The sequence below is a fragment of the Akebia trifoliata genome, chromosome 4 (assembly GCF_017979445.1).
Source record: "Akebia trifoliata isolate Shusen 1 chromosome 4, ASM1797944v1, whole genome shotgun sequence".
In the NCBI taxonomy this organism is placed as follows: Eukaryota; Viridiplantae; Streptophyta; class Magnoliopsida; order Ranunculales; family Lardizabalaceae; genus Akebia; species Akebia trifoliata.
In genome coordinates, this window is record NC_141378.1 from 2,835,262 (window position 1) to 2,854,495 (window position 19,234).

The 19,234-nt window shown below is 36.9% G+C and overlaps 2 protein-coding genes across 3 annotated transcripts; one reads left to right on the forward strand and one right to left on the reverse strand.

The window, feature by feature from the left end:
- The first annotated feature begins 882 nt into the window (after window positions 1-882).
- Window positions 883-5,504, forward strand: VND7 (vascular related NAC-domain protein 7). The gene is made up of 4 exons (XM_086437615.1): window positions 883-1,102; window positions 3,130-3,298; window positions 3,731-4,006; window positions 4,770-5,504. The coding sequence occupies exons 2-4, from the start codon at window positions 3,139-3,141 to the stop codon at window positions 5,282-5,284; spliced, it is 951 nt and encodes a 316-aa protein (XP_086293741.1). The 5' UTR covers window positions 883-1,102; window positions 3,130-3,138; the 3' UTR covers window positions 5,285-5,504.
- A 1,929-nt stretch (window positions 5,505-7,433) lies between these two features.
- Window positions 7,434-18,469, reverse strand: LOC147402955 (DDB1- and CUL4-associated factor homolog 1-like). Of its 2 annotated transcripts, XM_086438373.1 has the most exons (14): window positions 18,173-18,469; window positions 15,884-15,965; window positions 15,555-15,671; window positions 15,265-15,440; window positions 14,247-15,168; window positions 14,075-14,172; window positions 13,573-13,996; window positions 12,894-13,487; window positions 12,622-12,801; window positions 11,918-12,475; window positions 10,483-10,593; window positions 10,196-10,314; window positions 8,533-10,114; window positions 7,434-8,305 (listed from the first exon to the last, which is right to left on the reverse strand). In XM_086438373.1, the coding sequence occupies exons 1-14, from the start codon at window positions 18,352-18,354 to the stop codon at window positions 7,577-7,579; spliced, it is 5,874 nt and encodes a 1,957-aa protein (XP_086294499.1). In that variant the 5' UTR covers window positions 18,355-18,469; the 3' UTR covers window positions 7,434-7,576. The 2 variants fall into 2 exon arrangements, with proteins under 2 accessions (XP_086294499.1, XP_086294500.1); XM_086438374.1 differs by lacking the exons at window positions 15,884-15,965; window positions 18,173-18,469 and having other exon boundaries at window positions 15,265-15,444.
- Window positions 18,470-19,234: the final 765 nt, after the last annotated feature.

Sequence of the window (19,234 nt, forward strand, 5' to 3'; positions counted from 1 at the left end):
AAAGTGGCCGGAATCATAAATAACTCATTTTCAACTCACGAAATAGTAATTCACCCTAAGTTAAAAGATTAACATGTAATTCCTCAGTTGATAGATGATATCAACAATGAAGTCTTCAAGCAAATCAAAGTTTTGAAAAGGTAACTTCAGGAAATTTAGATCCGCAATCTTTGTTTATCCTTGAGATGGTGAAGGATTAGAACATATATAAAAACAGAAGCTTCTTGCAAAGTGAATCGAAAGTTTAAAACAAAAAACAAAAAAACCGAGGGACCACATTTTCTTTAGATTCTAATTTGAGCTAAAGTGCATTCCAACCACCTTAAAGTCCTTGAAAATAAAACAAATCCACTATTGGAAGATACCTTATTCATACTAGTTCTTCAAAATGAATATCTAGAATCAAATCGAAAAATAATTCGATCCAAGATAGTAGACCCAAAACCGGCTAATCAATTTCGGATACAAAATCTATGTGTGTATATATATATATATATATATATATATATTTATATTTATTGGGTAATCAAGTAAGTAGGGGGTCCATTGACAATTTTCTATATGGTGATAGGATTAACAAACAAACAAGCCAAGCAAACTCAACAAGAGCTAGAAAGCCGAGTTACCACCTCCACATGAAAAGGATGGTGGCTTTTGTAAGGTAAATAAAGAGGGAATGTGACGTAAACAAAAATGATTGAACTCATGATTTGGATGGACAATAGTCTGATATGGCATCCACGTGTCAAGAAGTAGAGGGTGACACATAGACAAAGGGCGGCGCACCAACAATACAGGTGGAGGAGAGGAGAGGAGAGGAGCAAAAAATATTGAGTGAGACACAAAATATCGGTGGAATGGAGGGGGAGGTGGCGTGAAAATTTGGTGTCACGCCGTCCAAACAAACCTTTCATCTCTGCCACCCCACGCGCACTCGATAACACCCTTTCATCTCTTCTTCTTTATATCTAGCTTATATTTCTACAACTCCAAAAACATTCACCAAAACACATCAACCAACCAACCAAACCTCTCTCTCTCTCTCTCTCTCTCTCTCTCTCTCTAGAAGAAGAAGAAAGACACTGTCAAGTTGAATTTTCCGGTTAGTATTATTCTCTATATACATTAGCTTTTCAACCATGAATCTATAATATGGATGGATTACTATAAGAAGATGATCATATATCTCTAAGCTTGATGGATCACTTATTATCACATCAATCAGATAATCCTGATCATCCAACAAGTATATTTTTGTCACTATAAGAAGATGATCATCTCTAAGCTTGAATATATACCCACAAACACTAGCAGTTTAATACTTACTATTTCATTATTTTTGTTTGTTTTTCATCTTTGTTACACACATGGTTTACATGATTATCAATCCTAATCATTCAAACAATGGGTCACCTAGTTTCATATCAATCAGATAATCCTGATCATCCAATATGTTGACTTTTTTACTATAAGAATACGATCATCACTAAGCTTGATTACCCACAAGCTCAAGCATTTCTTGCAACATTTTATTCATCTTTATCACACACTGACACACATATGGTTTGCATGACTATCAATCCTAACCATCCAAATAATGGGTCAATTAATATCACGTCATTCAGATAATCCTGACCATCAATCAGATAATTTGGGTAGTATAAGAAGATGACCATCTCTAAGCTTGCATACCACAAACACTAGCACTTTAATACTTCTCTTGCAACATCTTTTCTTCTTAGTCACATACTTCTGACCATCCAATAAGTAGATTTTTATTTTTTATTTTTGAACAATTACACATGACTCTATCACCTTCCAAAGCTTAGGGTAGATTAGATTGTTCTAAGAGGTGGTCCACCCACCCATTGAACGATCCAGATTATGATCATGTGCACTATGTATATTGATAGATTGCAGTATCATTGATAGGTTAAAATGTTTTCAGGCCTATGAGTGGTGGTGTGTAGTGTAGTATGGTCGGTGAGAGAAAACGTCCTTCACCATTATAGAGTGGACTGCACTCAAAGAAACACAACATGCTTGGACCCATAGACTACAGAAGTCCATTTTTGCGGCTCCTTTTGTGTTACAATGTGATTTGAACTAATTTCATGCGACTAAGACAATTTTATCACAGGTGAAATCTAAGTTGCCTTAGTGGGTCGTACAGATGGTCTGCCATTTGTGCACCATAAGTGACATATATTAGAACAATGGAATCCCAAAACTTATCCTAAGTTTGAAACATCTCATCAATAGATGACAAATTATGATGGATTGTAATAAGCTGTGTAAAATTTGATCATGTTTTCATGAAGATTACTATTAAGAATTAAGTGAGATTCGAACAACAGAGTTTACTTTTCACTTGGAAAGGGTTCGTGTTGCCAAGGTGAAATCTCCTCAAAATTATGATTTCTTATTGTTACATATTTAATTATTTGTAAGGAGAATTTTAAAATATAATATTTATATATATTATTATAAATAAAAAATATTTCAAATTCATAAACATAATTAAGGAGATTTTTTCTTTAATTTAAAATTTTATTAGTATGGATTTGTGTCACTATACTAATCTTATTTTTAAGATTTTTATGGAGTGAGACCACTATTTTTATATAATATTATTAGATTACCATTATAATGGTAATTCTTTTAATGTTCGAAGTTTGTTTTTGTCCATGTTTGAGAAAACTCAATTCAGACTGAAATATAGCTTTTTGTGAGTGACTGTTCTTGATTGATGTGCGTGTACTCCAAGTCCAATTCGGTTTGAAACTTTTTTTAAAGAAAAAGTTCAATGTCTTTTGTCGTGTGCTTGAGTTACCTTGGACGTCAAAGTTGCCTTATATAAATGGGACCCACAGATCCAAAGACCCCACACAAGATATCTAACATCATTAAATAACTCTAACCAACAACTCTATAGACTTTGGATCATGTTTTGGCATGAGAGATCATGCAATAAGGAACACAACAAATGGTGGGGGTATAAAACTTTGAACTCTCTCTCTCTGTCTTTGTTGTGGGGGTATAAGACTATGATCTCTCTCTCTCTCTCTCTCTCTCTCTCTCTTTCAATCTCAATCTCATAGTGTGTTTGTTTTGTTGATTCTCATGTAGATTTCTACAATGGAAATAGAATCATGTGTGCCACCAGGATTTAGATTCCACCCAACAGAAGAAGAGCTTGTGGGTTACTACCTCAAGAGGAAGATTAACTCTCAAAAGATTGATTTAGATGTTATCACTGATATTGATCTCTACAGGATTGAACCATGGGATATCCAAGGTATATATTATCAAATTTTTACAAGAGAACAATTAAGTTAATTTCAAAGTTGGCCAAGGGTGTGTATAATTGTGATTTTAAAAAATTATTTTCTAAGGAAAATCAATTTAATGATAAAAGTTCCTAAGAAAATAAATTTCCTCAAAAAAAAAAACAAGTTTGCCAATGTTTGATTTCATTTAGGAAAATGTCAAAAAGAGAGTTGGCTTTAAGTTTCGCGTTAGGATCTAATTTCCTCGTTTTTGACGAGCAAATAGTTTTTAAAGTGGATTGGGTCAAAGAATAATCTAGAGGGGAAATTTTTTTCTCCAATTCCCCATGAAAATGCGCAACCATGCACATGCAAATTGCATTTTCCAAGAAAATCATTTCCCCTTGATTTGAATGATATTATTTGTTTATGATAACATATGGTTATGTTTGGTTATATAGATAGGTGCAAGCTAGGTTATGAAGAGAAGAATGAATGGTACTTCTTCAGTCACAAGGATAAGAAGTACCCTACTGGAACAAGGACTAATAGAGCAACTGCGGCTGGATTCTGGAAGGCCACAGGGAGGGATAAGGCTGTCCTTTCGAAGAATAGAATTATTGGGATGAGGAAGACATTAGTGTTCTACAAAGGTCGTGCACCCAATGGATCGAAAACTGACTGGATCATGCATGAATATCGTCTCCAAACCTCCGAACATGGACCCCCTCAGGCAAGTCAAATCATCGACTTTCTTTGACCAATGTTTTGAGAACCAAACCAATGATTGGACTGAAAATTTGTCAAATTAGTCAATCTGATTCAATTTGGTTGGGCTAAATTACATTATTGAGAAAATTTAAAAATATGTATGATTTTCACCTAAATTATCTTCTTTTATTTTTATAAAAATATGACATTAGATATGTATTATTAAGGTTTGATTATCAAATGGTCTTCCTATACATGGAATTATAGCCTTTCAAATATCTTATTTAAAAAATGAAATATTTCAAAAGTTAGAATGTAAGAATGGTTCACTTAATTTAATGGTGGAACCAATGGTATGCAATCGAGGATTATTTATAAAAACCTCAGTGCTGTTTGAACCAGACCATATTTCCTAAAAACAGTTAGACCACTTGTTTGGTCTGACTTTTAGAACACTGCACTTACATATTGAAAAAACACACAATCATAATGTAATTGGACTTTTAAAACAATTGCACTATGGTTGTTTGGTCTGACTTTTAGAACACTGCACTTACATATTGAAAAAACACACAATCATAATGTAATTGGACTTTTAAAACAATTGCACTATGGTTGTTTACCAAAATAGTTTACAATATTTTGGTAAATATTTTGATGATCTTACCGGTATGATAATTTACCCATCTTTTTCTACCATTTTGGTAAATTTCTTTATGTATAATTTGGTGAAAAATTTAAAACAAGTTTACTAAAAAGGGTATGCACCATGATGGTGACTGCAGGAAGAAGGATGGGTCGTGTGTAGGGCATTCAAGAAGCCAAGTCCGAGTCACAAGCAAGGTTTTGATGCATATAATCGCGCTTATTATGCTAGGGACCATGACCAAGTTGCATATCGAACACTTGCAGATATTTTAAGTCCAATGGAACCTGTTGATCCTTATCAAGGTCTAAATTTTCATCAACAATCCTTTGGTAATTGTGAGCAAGAACTTGGGTTCAACCATAATAATTTGGATCATAATCTCATTGAACTTCCACAACTAGATAGTCCTTCTCTTTCCACAAGTTTGGCTACAAAAGATGGTTTTGATCCTATTGGTTTGAATCATGAAAACTGCTACGACGACCAACGACAACTTGTTGATTGGAAAGCCATGGACAAATTACTTGCCTCGCAAACGAATGAGATGGCATCATCATCTACACATTCTAATTTGATGTTAGTCTCTCAGGATTATGATGTAGATGCTCTTAATCAAGGAAATTATCTTCTTGATTGCTTTCCTAACTTGTTATGATGATAAAAAAAATGATCGATATTATGTATGTAAGATGACAAATTCTCTATAGTAATAGTTGCAGAGGAAGAATAACTAGTTTCTTGTGATGAAGGGAGACTTCAAGCAAAGTGAATCTCCTACAAGTTTGGGATATTTAGCTCCTCTCTTGTAACTATACATTATTTTTATTTTTTTCTGATAAAAGTGCTCATCTCCCCCCCAATATAGTTGGTATCATATGGTGTAATTTTGTAACATTAATGAATTTCTTAAATCATAATTGTGTCATTGTTGCATAAATTTTCATGTTTAATCATAACTTTGTATCATCACATGGAGAAAGATATTAGAACTCAACGGTTTTAGAACAAGTAGAACCAAGATCGAGTACGTGGAGTTAAAATTGATAGTGAAATCCAAAAGAGGAAAGTCCACATAAAATTAATGGTCTAGAAATACCTCGAAGCCACTGATTTCATTATCTTGGGACTATTATACATAATGATAAATAGATTGAGAATGATGTTGCCAGTTGGATCAGAGTGAATGTGCACTTTTGGAGTTCTATATATGTGACAACACATATCAACCAATTAAAAGAAAAAAAAATTATAAGACGATAGTGGGACAAACTATGCTTTTAGTACCAACTTAATAAATTATACAAAGAAAAGGATGAGTGGAAAGACTAGAAAAGATAGATGATTTGTGCATGTTCAATGAAAACTGATTAAACTCCAATTAGAAGAAATATTCAAATTGAATGTTATAAAACACGAGAAAAGCCTAAAAAAAGGTGGTGTGGTGTCAGAGATTGTTAAAGCATATATGAACTCATTCTTAGTTGTAAAATACTTGGTTTTGAGCATTGTGGAATAGATGAACAAAATTCGTTTAGCCAATCCCAAATCTTTGGGATAGAGTTTTGTCAAAGAGATCCAAAATAATTAAAGTACCTTGTGTTAACAACTTATGATAAAAAAATTTAACATAGATTATTAACACATACACACACACAAAAAAGTGTACAAGACCTTCATGATCACAAAGGGAGAATGTTATAAATTATAGAAATATTCGGTTATGGGTCTTCCACGATTAAAGATTCTATCTTATTTAAGAATTATATATTTGTAGAGGACGGATTTCTCTGTTTATGAGACGTTCAAAATAAATGTTAGAAAGAATATCCCAACCAATATTTGTAAGTCTTGATATTTCCCATGGTATACAAAAATTTGATTAGTTTCATGAAGAAGGTAGAGAATCACATAAATGCATAGACCAAGACAATGAACGTCTCTCACATAAGATTAGGGGTGTCAATGGGTGTACTCATTTAACTGAAATCAAATCGGAATTAGAATCGAAAACTTCAATTATTGAAACTGATTAGAGCCAAGTTTAAAATGAAACCGAAATGATAGGAACTAGAACCATTAGGTTCTACCTGACAGATACCCGCAATCGTTTTATTTTGTTATTTATTTTTATACTATAGATGATTTAAAGTATATTTATTTCAAAATTAATGCATGTTATAAGATGAGTCGTGTCTTCTATAATATAAAATTCTTTTTTTTACTTCAAAAAGAAGAAAAAAAATATTGAATTTTTTTTTTGTTAATTCATATCTTTAGTACAACAAATTAAAACTAAATCAATAATTTTATAGATAATATATTAATATTTTGAAAGAAAAAAAATTATAATGATTTAAAATACATTTTTTCACATTCAATTCTTAAGAATCGAAATGAATAGGTACTAAGGTAACATAGTTTTTTAAAGGTTCCGAACTGAAACCGTCAAAATCTGGAACCCAAAAAAATATATAATTAGGAACCGAACCCAAACAGACCCATTGAGCCGTACATTAGAAAGATCAAGGAAAAAAATCACATCCTATAGATATGGTAAACTCGTACCTTATCCATGCAAAGGTTTCACAGTCTAGTAAGATGGGATTCCAATTTACAAGATCTCATTCAGCAAAATCAGCTCAATCAGTTAATCTAATCTTCTTTTCTAGAGATTTTTCATTTTGTTTCCAACCATCCAAAATTATTACAATTTCACCAATTTAATGTGCATATTGGAGATCAAATAAGACCCTCTCCTCTCTTAATCTTTCTCCCTTGTCAAAATAAGAACCCTGATATTGTGTAAAAAAAGACAAAAAAAAAAAAAACAAAGTGAACAATAATTACATCTAAGTTGCTGAAAATATCATTTTCGTCATTTTTAAAGAATATCTATCTGTTCTTTTTTTTTTTTTCTTGGTAAAGAATATCTATCATTATAAAACAATTAGAAGCCAAAACCATTCACCACAAAATCACCCTCATCCCCACTACTCTCAGACTCGACCACCTGACTATCATCGTCGCCGTCGCCATCACCCCCTGTAGCAATTTCTAACATCCCTGGGGCCCCATTGAAGTCCACACCATCCATGCCGAAGTCTTCATCTCCATCATCATCGTCAAACTCATCCCCACTGTCATCACCATCTTCATCATCATTGCTCATTTCATCAGCATCACTGTCCATGTCACCATCGAGATCAGTGCCGAAGATTTGGTCTTCATCAGCCTCTGAATCATCATCATCCTCATCATCTTCCTCACTCTGAGCATCATCAGGATCAGAGTCATCATCAGTGGGCCGTCGCCGACCAATTTCATACAGCCTTGCAGAGGCAAACATTTCCTCGTGATCATCCATGGATACCAATCCAACGAAAGAGTCAGTTGGTTCAGTAGCAAAATCCAGGACACATCGGTCAACAGGGACAGTGGCAGGGATGGTGGCAATGTCATAATAGTTTACAGCATCTACAGTACGGAATGCAGAAAAGAGGGGGTGTCTGACGCGGCGTGTGTTGACTGCCGAGGTTATGTCCTCAAGATTTCTCCTCAGAATTGCATAGATCACATCCCCAGATGCATTGAATTTTATCACTGTCTGGTCCAAGGAAGGTACAGTGCGGAGGAGCTTGAACTTTCGTAGATCCCAGACTTCAGAGTTGATAATTACCTATTGAGTAAAAGATCATTAAATTTAATGAAATGTTATAAAGGAAGAGGGTAACACCAGATGGAAGCACAGATTTAAATCTCACTTTGACGTCTCGTTCAAGGACAAGACTAAGTTCTCAGACGAGTCAACTCATATTGTTCGAGATAAACCATTTAACTCAGTTTAAAATTATATATATTATATAATAATAATAATAATTTATTTATAAATAAGGATGTGCATACCTCATTACCAGCAGGGTGAAAGCCACCCCCGCCATAGTCTGTGAACTGGTCAAACCGGTGAACAGGGCCAGAACCCCGTCGATCCCATAAAACTCCATTCCACAGTAGCATTGTGTCAGAAGGGCTAAAATGTATAAGCGACTGTACATGCCCCCTGTTGTTAACCAAAGGACTGGTGGGAGTATCAGATAGTTTCAGCTCCAAATTGTAGGTCTGGATGTCATACAAGAGAACTTCACGCCTGGATGATTCTCTTGAAAGGGCTGCGAATGTGGTACAAGAGTTGCTGAGTCGTCCTCCCTTTCCTTCAAACGAATGCAGAGGCCCACTTGAGACTGAGGACGCATCCCACAGCTGCACGTCATAGGAGCCCGAAGTGAGCAACAGCTGGGTCCCACCAGATAGGGCCGATTGGACAAGTGTCACAGGTGACTGGTGACCTGTATGGCTCTCCAGAACATTACAGCTGTTTGTATCGAAAATCTTGAGCTCGCCATTATGGCTTCCAGTCACAATCCGAGAGGCATCACCAAGAAAAGCTATGCATGTCAGAAGAGCAGCATCATCTCGACAAGTGCGCCATGGCTTGAATCTGCTGTAGACGAATTGGCGATCTCTACGGTTTCCATGAATCCCGCCATATTGGTTTCTGAACTCACGAGTGCCCATTCGTGATGTTACATTTGCCGGTAGATCAAGACTTCGTTTTGCCTCAGGGCATGTGTGCGGTTGTAATAGAGGGAGTGGTGGTAAAGTGGTTATAGGAGCTGGGCATTGGCGATGCTGGTGCTTCAGATACTGTACCACAAGAGAATCTAAAGTTACTCGTTCTGGGTTGCTATGTTGCGGTTCGGCTTGAATACCGAATTGGAAGGTAGAAGGTATCATCTGTCCTGCAGGAGTACTATTGTACAAGCCATCATCCAAATTATCAGAAAGAATACCGCCACTTGGATTTGCTCGCCCGACAGAATCTACTGGAAGACTGCTTTTACAAACAGTCCTTGGTGTCTGGGATACTGGAGACCGAAACATATGTTCACCGGTTGTGAAACGTTTCTTTGGCGATGGGAATCCAGGATCTTTTAACTCTGTTATCTTCCGCTTCAATGGAAACACCATTGGAGTCTTCAATTGAGAATCTAAATCTGAATTAGACTTGAGCTCGGAAACCACGGGAGTTCCAGATACTCCAGCAGATATAGATGGGTTTCCAGATGCACCAGAGATTTTGTTGACTGTTGATGGATGGGATGCGGACTGGTTTCTTAACTGAAAGCTGAGACTAGGTGAGAAGGCCAGCGGTTTTTTCTTTGAAGACACAGCTAAATCAGACTTCAAGCTGTAATAATCATCTCGTGATGCTGGATTTGATGAATCTGAAAGAAACCCACGAGGTGCACGGCCAGATGGCCAATGAAATTGCATTAATAGGGTTTCTTGCACAGCAGTTTGATGTAGGAGAGGAGGTGGTGCTGCCAAGGATGGCAAAGGTGTTAATCGAGACTCCTTTAGCAGTGAAGCAGCAGTTGTGGCCAAGCCGGATGCCAGGAGATGTTCATGTATAAGGAGTAACAGCTCCCTGAATATAAGTGTATGTAAGACAAAATGTGTGAAGAGGTGAATTAAAGAACTACACACAAAACAGCAAAGAGGTAATTACTTGGAATGGTAAGTAATAGGAGTGGCGGCAGCTATTGCTGCTCTCTCTATGCGCCTTAAAGTCGGGGCAGCAGCATCAGTTGCTGCTAACGTACTTGCACGCCCTGAATTCGTTACAATCTGCAACATACACAAATATATGAAATTGAATTTGAAAGCCAGTAAGAGAAGAAGTTAACATGAAAAAAACTTTCTAATGAATGTGTGTGCAGCTCAAACAGTTGTGCATGAGTGCACATATGAATGTTCAGTGAGAATGCTCAGTTAGTGAGACCTCTTCATGCTTACCGCAATTAACTCAATTGCCACTTGAGCAAGTTCAGATTGCCACCTTCCCTGCTCAATTCCATGTGTCTGGCCGCCAGAATCTCTTATTAGTTCTGATAGTTTTTTCCCCACCTAAAATACCAAATCAAACTTAGAATTGATACAGGACAATGCAACTAAACTAGAATGAAAAGTTTCAAATAATAAAGACAATCATAATTCATAAAAGAAGCTAACTTTACCATAAATATCTATACAATAAAACACAATGGTTGTCCTCTCCTTTATCCCCACTCCCCCCCCCCCCCCCAAAAAAATAATAATAATAATAATAACAACAACAATAATAAAGAGGGTCTGGTATTAAATCTCATTGTGAATCTTGAGGAAAATTTTCAACTTTATTCCTCTTTTCTCTTTCCCTCTTCCAAGAATACTGTTCCAATTTTATTTTCTTTCTCCTTCTCCCCCTTTTTCAATAATTCCCCTCTAACTTTTTTGTCTTTCCTCTTCTACCCCTTAACCCCAAAGCTAATTCCATAAAATATGGAAAGAGGAATTTGAATAAATCCAACGTCTATATCCAATTTAAATTATCTTGATCCTTTCAAAGATTTCAAGAATTAGTTTAAGCCCAAAAGGTTTTTTTATGGGCTATTGTGAAGGGCTCAACAATGATGACTGACCATAAGTTGAAAGTGGCATTTGCAATAGGGATATGATGCAAGCATGCACAAGAAGCCAGCAATAATTTTTTTTGATAAGAAGAAGCCAGCAATAATAATTGCAGTTACATCCAAAAGAGAAGTTAACTGGTTTGATGGGAATGGTTACGATATTTAGGTTAGATCTGGGTTAAGGTAAAAGGTTTAGAATTAGATTTGACAGAGATAGAGGGTCTTGGTAGGACTCAAATAGGTTTGGTGATTGTGAACAATTGTAATGCTTTTGGTAAGTCAGGCTTTTCAAAAATGAACAAGGGTGACTCTCAATGCATTTTCCAGACCAGCTGGAGTCATTGATTCTAATGAAGCGGAAAACAAAGCTTTCCTTGTTCTCTATAAAAATAAAATTAGAGCTCTCCCTCCATGGCTTGTAAGTCTTTGAGAACAACACCATTGGAACATTGGAAGTGGAAGGAAACTCAGAAAATACCAACCCACTGGGTGAAAAGTTCAGCGTTGAACTAATATTTTCTCCCCTACTCAAAGGGAGCTGAATGACAATGCGGACCATCTTAAAGTGGTGTAAAACCGTAAATATGGATATGCTACGTCTGGGAATTCTCCCTCCTACCATTTCTATTTTTATTTTTTAAAATAAAATAGGTAAAGTTACTCCAAAAAGAAATTAAATATCACCATATCCATCCCAAAAGAAGTGGCATAAAAGCACACAAGGGAGCAAGTCAAACTCACATGAAGCTACCAAATTATTAAATATGAAGGTCACTCACCTGAAGCTTTGTTAATATGTGTGCAATCGTATCATCTCTAGCTAAACCAAGCAGGACTCGGCATGCAAGAGCACGGACACAGTCAAGAGCAGGGGGAGGTGTAGGTATGCGAGGATGGAGAAGATGCAAAAGAACCTTTATGCCATTGTTGGCACGTACAGCTTCCCTTGCTTGATGATATCCTTGTTCCAATTGTGCAGCAAGGCCAGCACAACCTGCCCCAGGACCCAAAGAAATTCTACGGTCTCCAACTACACCCGAAGTGATAGTAGGCACAGCTGTTTGTGAACTACTCGTTGCAGATGAAGCACCAAGTACTACAGAACTATCCGCACAAGATTCTCCATTTCGCTCCCTGGACTCATTCTGGATGGACAAGGAAACAGCTCGATCTGAGATATTTCTTTCAGGAAGCCTTTCTCTAGTCTCCACACCAGGGCCATTTGAAGTCTGAACCGAAACAGACTGCTGACCTTGTGTAATAGCAGATGGTTTGTTGCTGATTGAAGGTGGAGGGCAAACAAGATTAACCAAAACATTTAGTGCTGGTTGAATAACCTGCCAAAAGACAAACAAATGCATTACAAATATGGATTAACAATTTAATATAAGAGAAAAGATTGCAGTCTGCAAAAGCATCAAAATGGCTTAAATATATTCCTTTCAGCATACAAATTAAGTATGTCAAAATAAGGTATATTTACCTCTGCATCCACATAACCAGCACCATTTGCTGCATCCAAAATAACAGCCATACCAAGACGATCATTGCTCAATGTGGCATTTACAATTAACTTACGACTGTAGGGTACCAATGTAACGATTTGTAGAACACCCAATGCATATTGAGCCAAGTCATGCAAATAGCGCTCAACAGGTGGGGCCTAAAGAAAATAAAAAAATAAGTTGAGATAACTTTGACAAAGAAAAAAATTGAAAACAAAACATGAAAGGATAAAGAACAATGAAATCATACTTGACACAATTCCAGCATTGTAATATGTCCATTGGAGCCTAAGAACTTGTCTACTACAGGCCAACGAGCTCTCACAAATGCAGTGCCAAGCTTTCGGTCTCGCTGAATATGAATAAGCACTGCATCTATAGCCTCATTACTTAAGTCGAGTGGTTTATAGGCAACCCTTGCATTTTGAACATTTCTTCCTACACTTGATGCCTTTTTGTTCGGACGAAGGGATTCCACAAGCAAGAGAAGATGTGCTCTAAAATACTGCCTCAGTGCAATACAGGTGTGAAAAGCTACCTGTTTCTCCGATAATGTCAGTACCTCTGCAGGCGATCCATCATTTCGAAGCGATCCCAGATTAGAAATCCCAGAATTACCTCCTGATCTCACTGAGGCGGCACCTTGTAGAAGGCCCAGTGATTTCTTTAAACCCTCTTGTGCATCAAAAGAGTCCACAACTACTCTGAACAAAAATGCAGTCGCAAAGAATACAGAGGCATTTTTTCTGGCTATATCTTGGGGGCACTCAAGAAGCTCAAGAGCTAACTCAACCACTTGGCGGACAACATCTAAAGGAAGAGCACATGCGCGTTCCATTATCCCCTGCATGATTACTCTACAAATATAAGAACCTTGAGATTAGACTAGATGAGAATGAGAATCAGTATGGAGTCTCGGACACATTTACCGGAAGAGAACAGATTGTAAATAAGCATGAAGAAAGACCAAAGAAGGTATGAGCGACTCTTGGCACGGCAAGAAGTTTTTGCATGCCACCACGGTCCACAAATACTGCAGCGAACTTTCGGTGTGCAGCTAAAGCACAGATTAGTTTCAGTACATCAGACAGAAGTATCATGACCTTTGACACCTCTTTTTGTTTGGAATTTTGCTGCAACAATGAAAGACAGACATCTACTCCCTTTTCATGCAAGACAGGACCTAGAACTTCAACATATTCTCCAAGGACCTCAAGGCACTGAATGCAATATTTTTCTCTCAGCTGCGCAAGAGAGCTGTAATCCAAGAGGAAGAATCCTTCTATCTCATCATCTGTTTCCGACTCTATGGCTTTTGAAGTCGTCGTATCTTCATTAACATTACTGGAACTCCTGTTGCCAATTGTAAAATTTGAATAACCGCCATATTGCATTTATAAACTCATCCAATTCAAAAACAGAATCACTTACCTTGATACCTCAGTTGCATTAGCAGCATCGACGACAGTTGATGCAGCTTCAGAAGCAGCCAAAACTGCAGCCTCTTCATCATTTGTAAGTTTCAATGCCTACATATAATACAAAGCAACTCAGAAGAAAATTACTTCAAAAGGGATGGTGGGGAGTGTAACCTAACACTTACCTCTAATGCAACAGTCTTGACGAGGTCAGCAGCAGCATCACCAGCAGCTCTGATGGCCTCTGCAGGTGCATTGGCTGCCCTAGCTTCTGCTTCAGCTGCTTTTATTGCTCTTTTTACAAGGTCAGATATATCCCTTGTGCCAACTTTGCATTCTTGGAAGCAATCATCATTATTATCCCTTTCTGTGAGAAAAGCATCATCATCGGTCCTGTTTGAATACTTCTTTGCATCAGGTAATCTTTTCATCTCTAGATTCCTCTCCCTCATACTCCTCCCCTGTGCCCCTAATCGTAATCCAGATCCTGGAGAAACCAAAGCCCTTTCAGTCTCTACCGCTACTTCGTTAACCTTTCCCTTGCCTCTAGTTTTCACCCATCCACGATGAACCTTGTGCCTTGACAAGTCATCTCTTTCATTCTCATCAACATCTGCGTCTCTCAAGAATCTGCTCGTACCATATCCATCACCAAATTTTGCCATTCCTTCATGCAATTCTCGGTGCCATCTGTCCTCACCAATCTCTTCAACATCATCTTCATCTATATCACACATACCAACCCTTTCAACTAAATCATCGGCTACTTCTCGAGATTTCAGCAATTCCCCAACATCTCCCTGGCACTCTTCTCCACGTATTTGCCTATTACTGATACTTTTATCTTGGTCCCTTTCAAGGCAATGATTATCCTCATCTCCTATCCCGAGACCACCTAAATGAGTGACATCCAAGACCTGTCGGAACCTGCCCCTATTTTCTTCTCTACCTCTCATGCAAGTAGCACCAGAGACATTCTTACCCTCTGTTTGAAAACTAGCATCTTTTTGACTTGTATTTGTCTCCCCAAGAACTCGGGTACGAAGATAACGCATAAGCTTGGCTGGCAGTCCAGATGTCAACACATCTTCCACCAATTGACCACCACTGAATCAACATCATTAAATATAGAAATATTACAAATAAAAGAAAGAATGCAAGAAATGAGAACAGCAAAACAAGATAACCAGTCATAAGAAATACCCAGTTAAGCATACAGCAAGAAGTCCAGTAGCATAGGTCCTCAGCATTTCCGAATCTGTGGGTTCATTTCTCCCCAAGTCATGCTTCCCATTGCATCCATCAGCAGATCTTACATTGTCGTCCATCACCCAGTTTTTTAAGTTCTCCAAAACCGTGTCTTCCAAAACATAAGGATACTGTCTTTGATACAAAAGTATCCATTTGAACAATTAGTTGAAACACTTCAATTACATGGTTGGTTAAAAATAAAACAAGTTAAAAGAGTAAAACAAACAAAACAACGAACTTACCATCCAGGTTGTAGAACAGCAGAGTAGTAGCCTTGCAGCAGCTGACCGAACACATGTGGAGTATCTAGTTTCAGATAGAAATTCAGATGATATCAACTCAAAGAACTCGTCGTTGTCCTGAAGAGAAAAGAAAATTAGACCAGAAGAAAATTGCCAAATCCAAACTTGTCCACTTAAAATTTTAACCAAATATTATTATCAATGGCCAATGAGGTTGGCAGAAGCCACTGACATCCAGGTTGATTAAACAATCAAAACCAAAACTCTCCTTTTTTATCATCTATACAGATAATACAAAATTTCAAGTCCAAAATATGCATATTGTTTACCCGGATTAAATTCCCCAGTCTTCCAATATTATGAGAACTCCTTCCAATGTTGGGAGAGAAATGACCCAGCTCCTCTATGTACCTGCAGAACCCCCATCAAAAAAATGCACGAGTCATCTTCATATCAGAAAAGCTAAAGGCACCATAAGAGAGATTTATAAAGAAATTAGCCATGTAGAATTTGCCATCCACAAACTTAGTGTTTTGGAGTCATTGCCATTCATTGTTAGGGTGTGAATCGTAACCATTCATTTTGTATTTCCCGATTTACCAGAGTTTTACCAAGTATTTTGAAAAGATGTACAATTTTGGGGTGTCTACAAAAATTATTTGAAAAAAAAATTGAAGTATATTGTTATTGAGTACAAAATATTAATATTAAACCAAACTTTTAGTTTTAGTGCTTTTACGAGGTTCTTTTTACCATTGAGGGGGCTTGTTTTCTCTTGGAGCACGATTTTGAAGGAATTTAGAGAAATCTTTTTGCGAGGAGTTTGTATTTAAGTGGGATCTCAGATGACATGCTTGGGGTTTGTTTTCTCTTGGAGCAAAATTTTGAAGGAATTAAAAGGAATCTTTTTGCGAGGATTTTGTATTTAAGTGGGATCTCTTATGACATGCTTGAGTGTGCTTTAATTTGTTATCCACTTTTTTTTCCTTCTTCAGATTTTGTAGGGTGGCCACTTATTTCCACTTTCTAGTCAACAAAATCTTTTATCTACTATAAAAAAAGATGTTTTATCTCTTTTGCCAGATATACATGTCAAGTTGTCAACACGACCTCACAGCCGTGTCGCCCTTCATTTTACTGTTTTTTAAATAAATAAAATAATGGATTCTAAAAGGGAGCTAGTATTTTCAATCCAGCAGTGACTACTTTTTGAGTTCTTAAACCCCATTTTGTGATAGTCTTTCCACTAAAAAAACTAATAACATTTATTAAATTATGCAATAGCTCTAGTTTGCATGGAAATTATCTATCAAGGGATGCCCTTTGTTCCCTCTACAACAAAGATTGAGATGAGATACTGACACTAGATCTGGATAGAAACTGAGAAAAATAGATATTTGGAACCACGAAAGGGATGACACTGACCTGACCTACCACAAATCCTATCTCGGTAAGTTACCTATAATTTCACTCGGGCTTCTATCAAGGGAAGCCCTTCGCTCCCGCTCATAAGCCAAGGTTGGGTAGGGGACGCAAGACTTGCCCACTGGATTTATAATGCCATTACCATGACGCATCAAGCAATATGTATTGATATATTGCGAGTCTGAAATTTTGATTATATTCACTGAACCTAATTTTAAAAATATGTTAAAAAGAATATATATATATTTTTTAAATGAGCGTGGAGTATCTAGGACAATTTTGTGGTACATTATATGAATTCTTCTAATACCTAACTTTTGCAGAGCCACTTTTTCCCTACCTTTGCCCATGTTCATGGCACCAGGAAGCAAGAGCAAGAAGTTCGCAAGCAAGTCACTTTCACATTAAAATGCTATAAAGGACAGGGTATCCTAAGGCTCTTCAGAGTAACAATGGGACAATCACAAAACGCATAATACTCTTGACAGTTCATCGCAAATGTAGGTATGCACTTGTAATATGCAGCAACCGAAACACAATTCATGTATGGTTCACATTCTCGATGGGCAACAAAAATGAAATCGGGTCAGGATCCATTCGTCCATTGAATAACACATGGATGGACGGGTTTTCTTACAATGACTGCTGAGGTGGCAGGCCCAAAAAGGGTCCCACGTGTTTCATCACCTAATCCATTGTCAATGTGGCAAATTTGAGCCAAAAGCACAAGAGTCAAGTTTTACTACTTCATTACCAACACTAAAAAAATTATGATGATCAATAAATGCATTCAACCTTGATACTAACAGCATAAGAACACGACTCGAATATGCAGTAATATTTAAATTTATGTGATATTAACAAATCAGTCGGAACAAAAAAGCACAAACACTAAATTAATTAAACAGCAAAAAAAGAACACTTCTAGCACAGAAACTCTTGTGATAATCTATAAAAGAAACTCGCAATAATTCAAAACCTAGTGAATTTTTTTTTACCAATAATAGATTTCCTTGCTATTGTGATTGTGATTACCAACAAACCCTAATCAATCAAAAACCTAATTCCATAAACATAATTTAATCGAAACCCTAAACTAACATAAATTTAATGATAATAGTGTTGGCCGGAATGAAGAATCGAATCAGAAATAAAAGAAAAATAGAGAAAGAGAGAGAGAGAGAGATAGAGACCTTGATTCCTGCGTCTCGAGCATTGAAGCTAGGGCATGGAGGACTTTGGGGCTAGGTCTTGAACTAGAAGATGTGATCTTCAGCATTAATTCTTGTGCCTTCGTTAACAAGTTTTCGTCGTCGTTTTCGTTCTTCTGCTCTTCGGATTCAGCTTCTGCCTGAGAATCTGTGACGGGTTCCATGACGACGTAAGTTAGGGTTCTTCGTTCCTCCGCTTCAATAGTGAATCTGGATTTTTTTTTTTTTTTTCTGGAGCTTCAGAGTAAACGAGAGTTTCAGAAGGAGAAACGGAGAATGAAATGGAAGTTCTACTTTCGCGTAAACCTATGGTTTTTAAAACTCATTTTGACGTCTCGTCTCGTCCGTGAACGAGACCGAGTCGTATCGGACGAGTTTTTCGATACGTACGAGACGTCTCGTTCAACAAAATGAACGTGGGTTCTAAATCTCGTCCGACGCATTGATTTGTCTTGCTTGGGGATACCGGGACGACTCGTTCGATACGTCTCGGACGAGTTTTGAAGTCCGTGAGATTTTGATGCACCACCTATTTGAAATTGCCACGTGGTATTTTTATTTTTTTTCCACGAACAACTCTTTAGGTGGGGGCATTTTAATTATTGTTTTAAAAAAAATTATATATATTCAAAATAATATACAATAAGAGGAGAAAATAATAAAATATCATCTAAATTTTAACCCCTTATCACTGAAAAGAGAGGTAAGAGCAATTATCAAAATCTTAAGGAGTCGAAATGAAATTATAGAAAGAAGAGTTTACTTTGGGCATGTGAGATTGGACATGAAAAATAGGATGGAAAATGATATTTTTCATGTGTTTGATTGTATTTTTTCATGAAAATTAATTTTTCACTCTAATTAAAAAGTTCATCAAAATATAAATTTCACTTTTTTACTCGTGGATGAAAAAGTGAAATCAACCCATATTTTTCATTTTCAAACTATCATCTTCTTCTTCTTCCCTTTCACTACCCCTGCCGTCATAGCCACATCAAATTAACCTCGTCATTGTCACTATCATCGTTGTCGCCATCAACATCT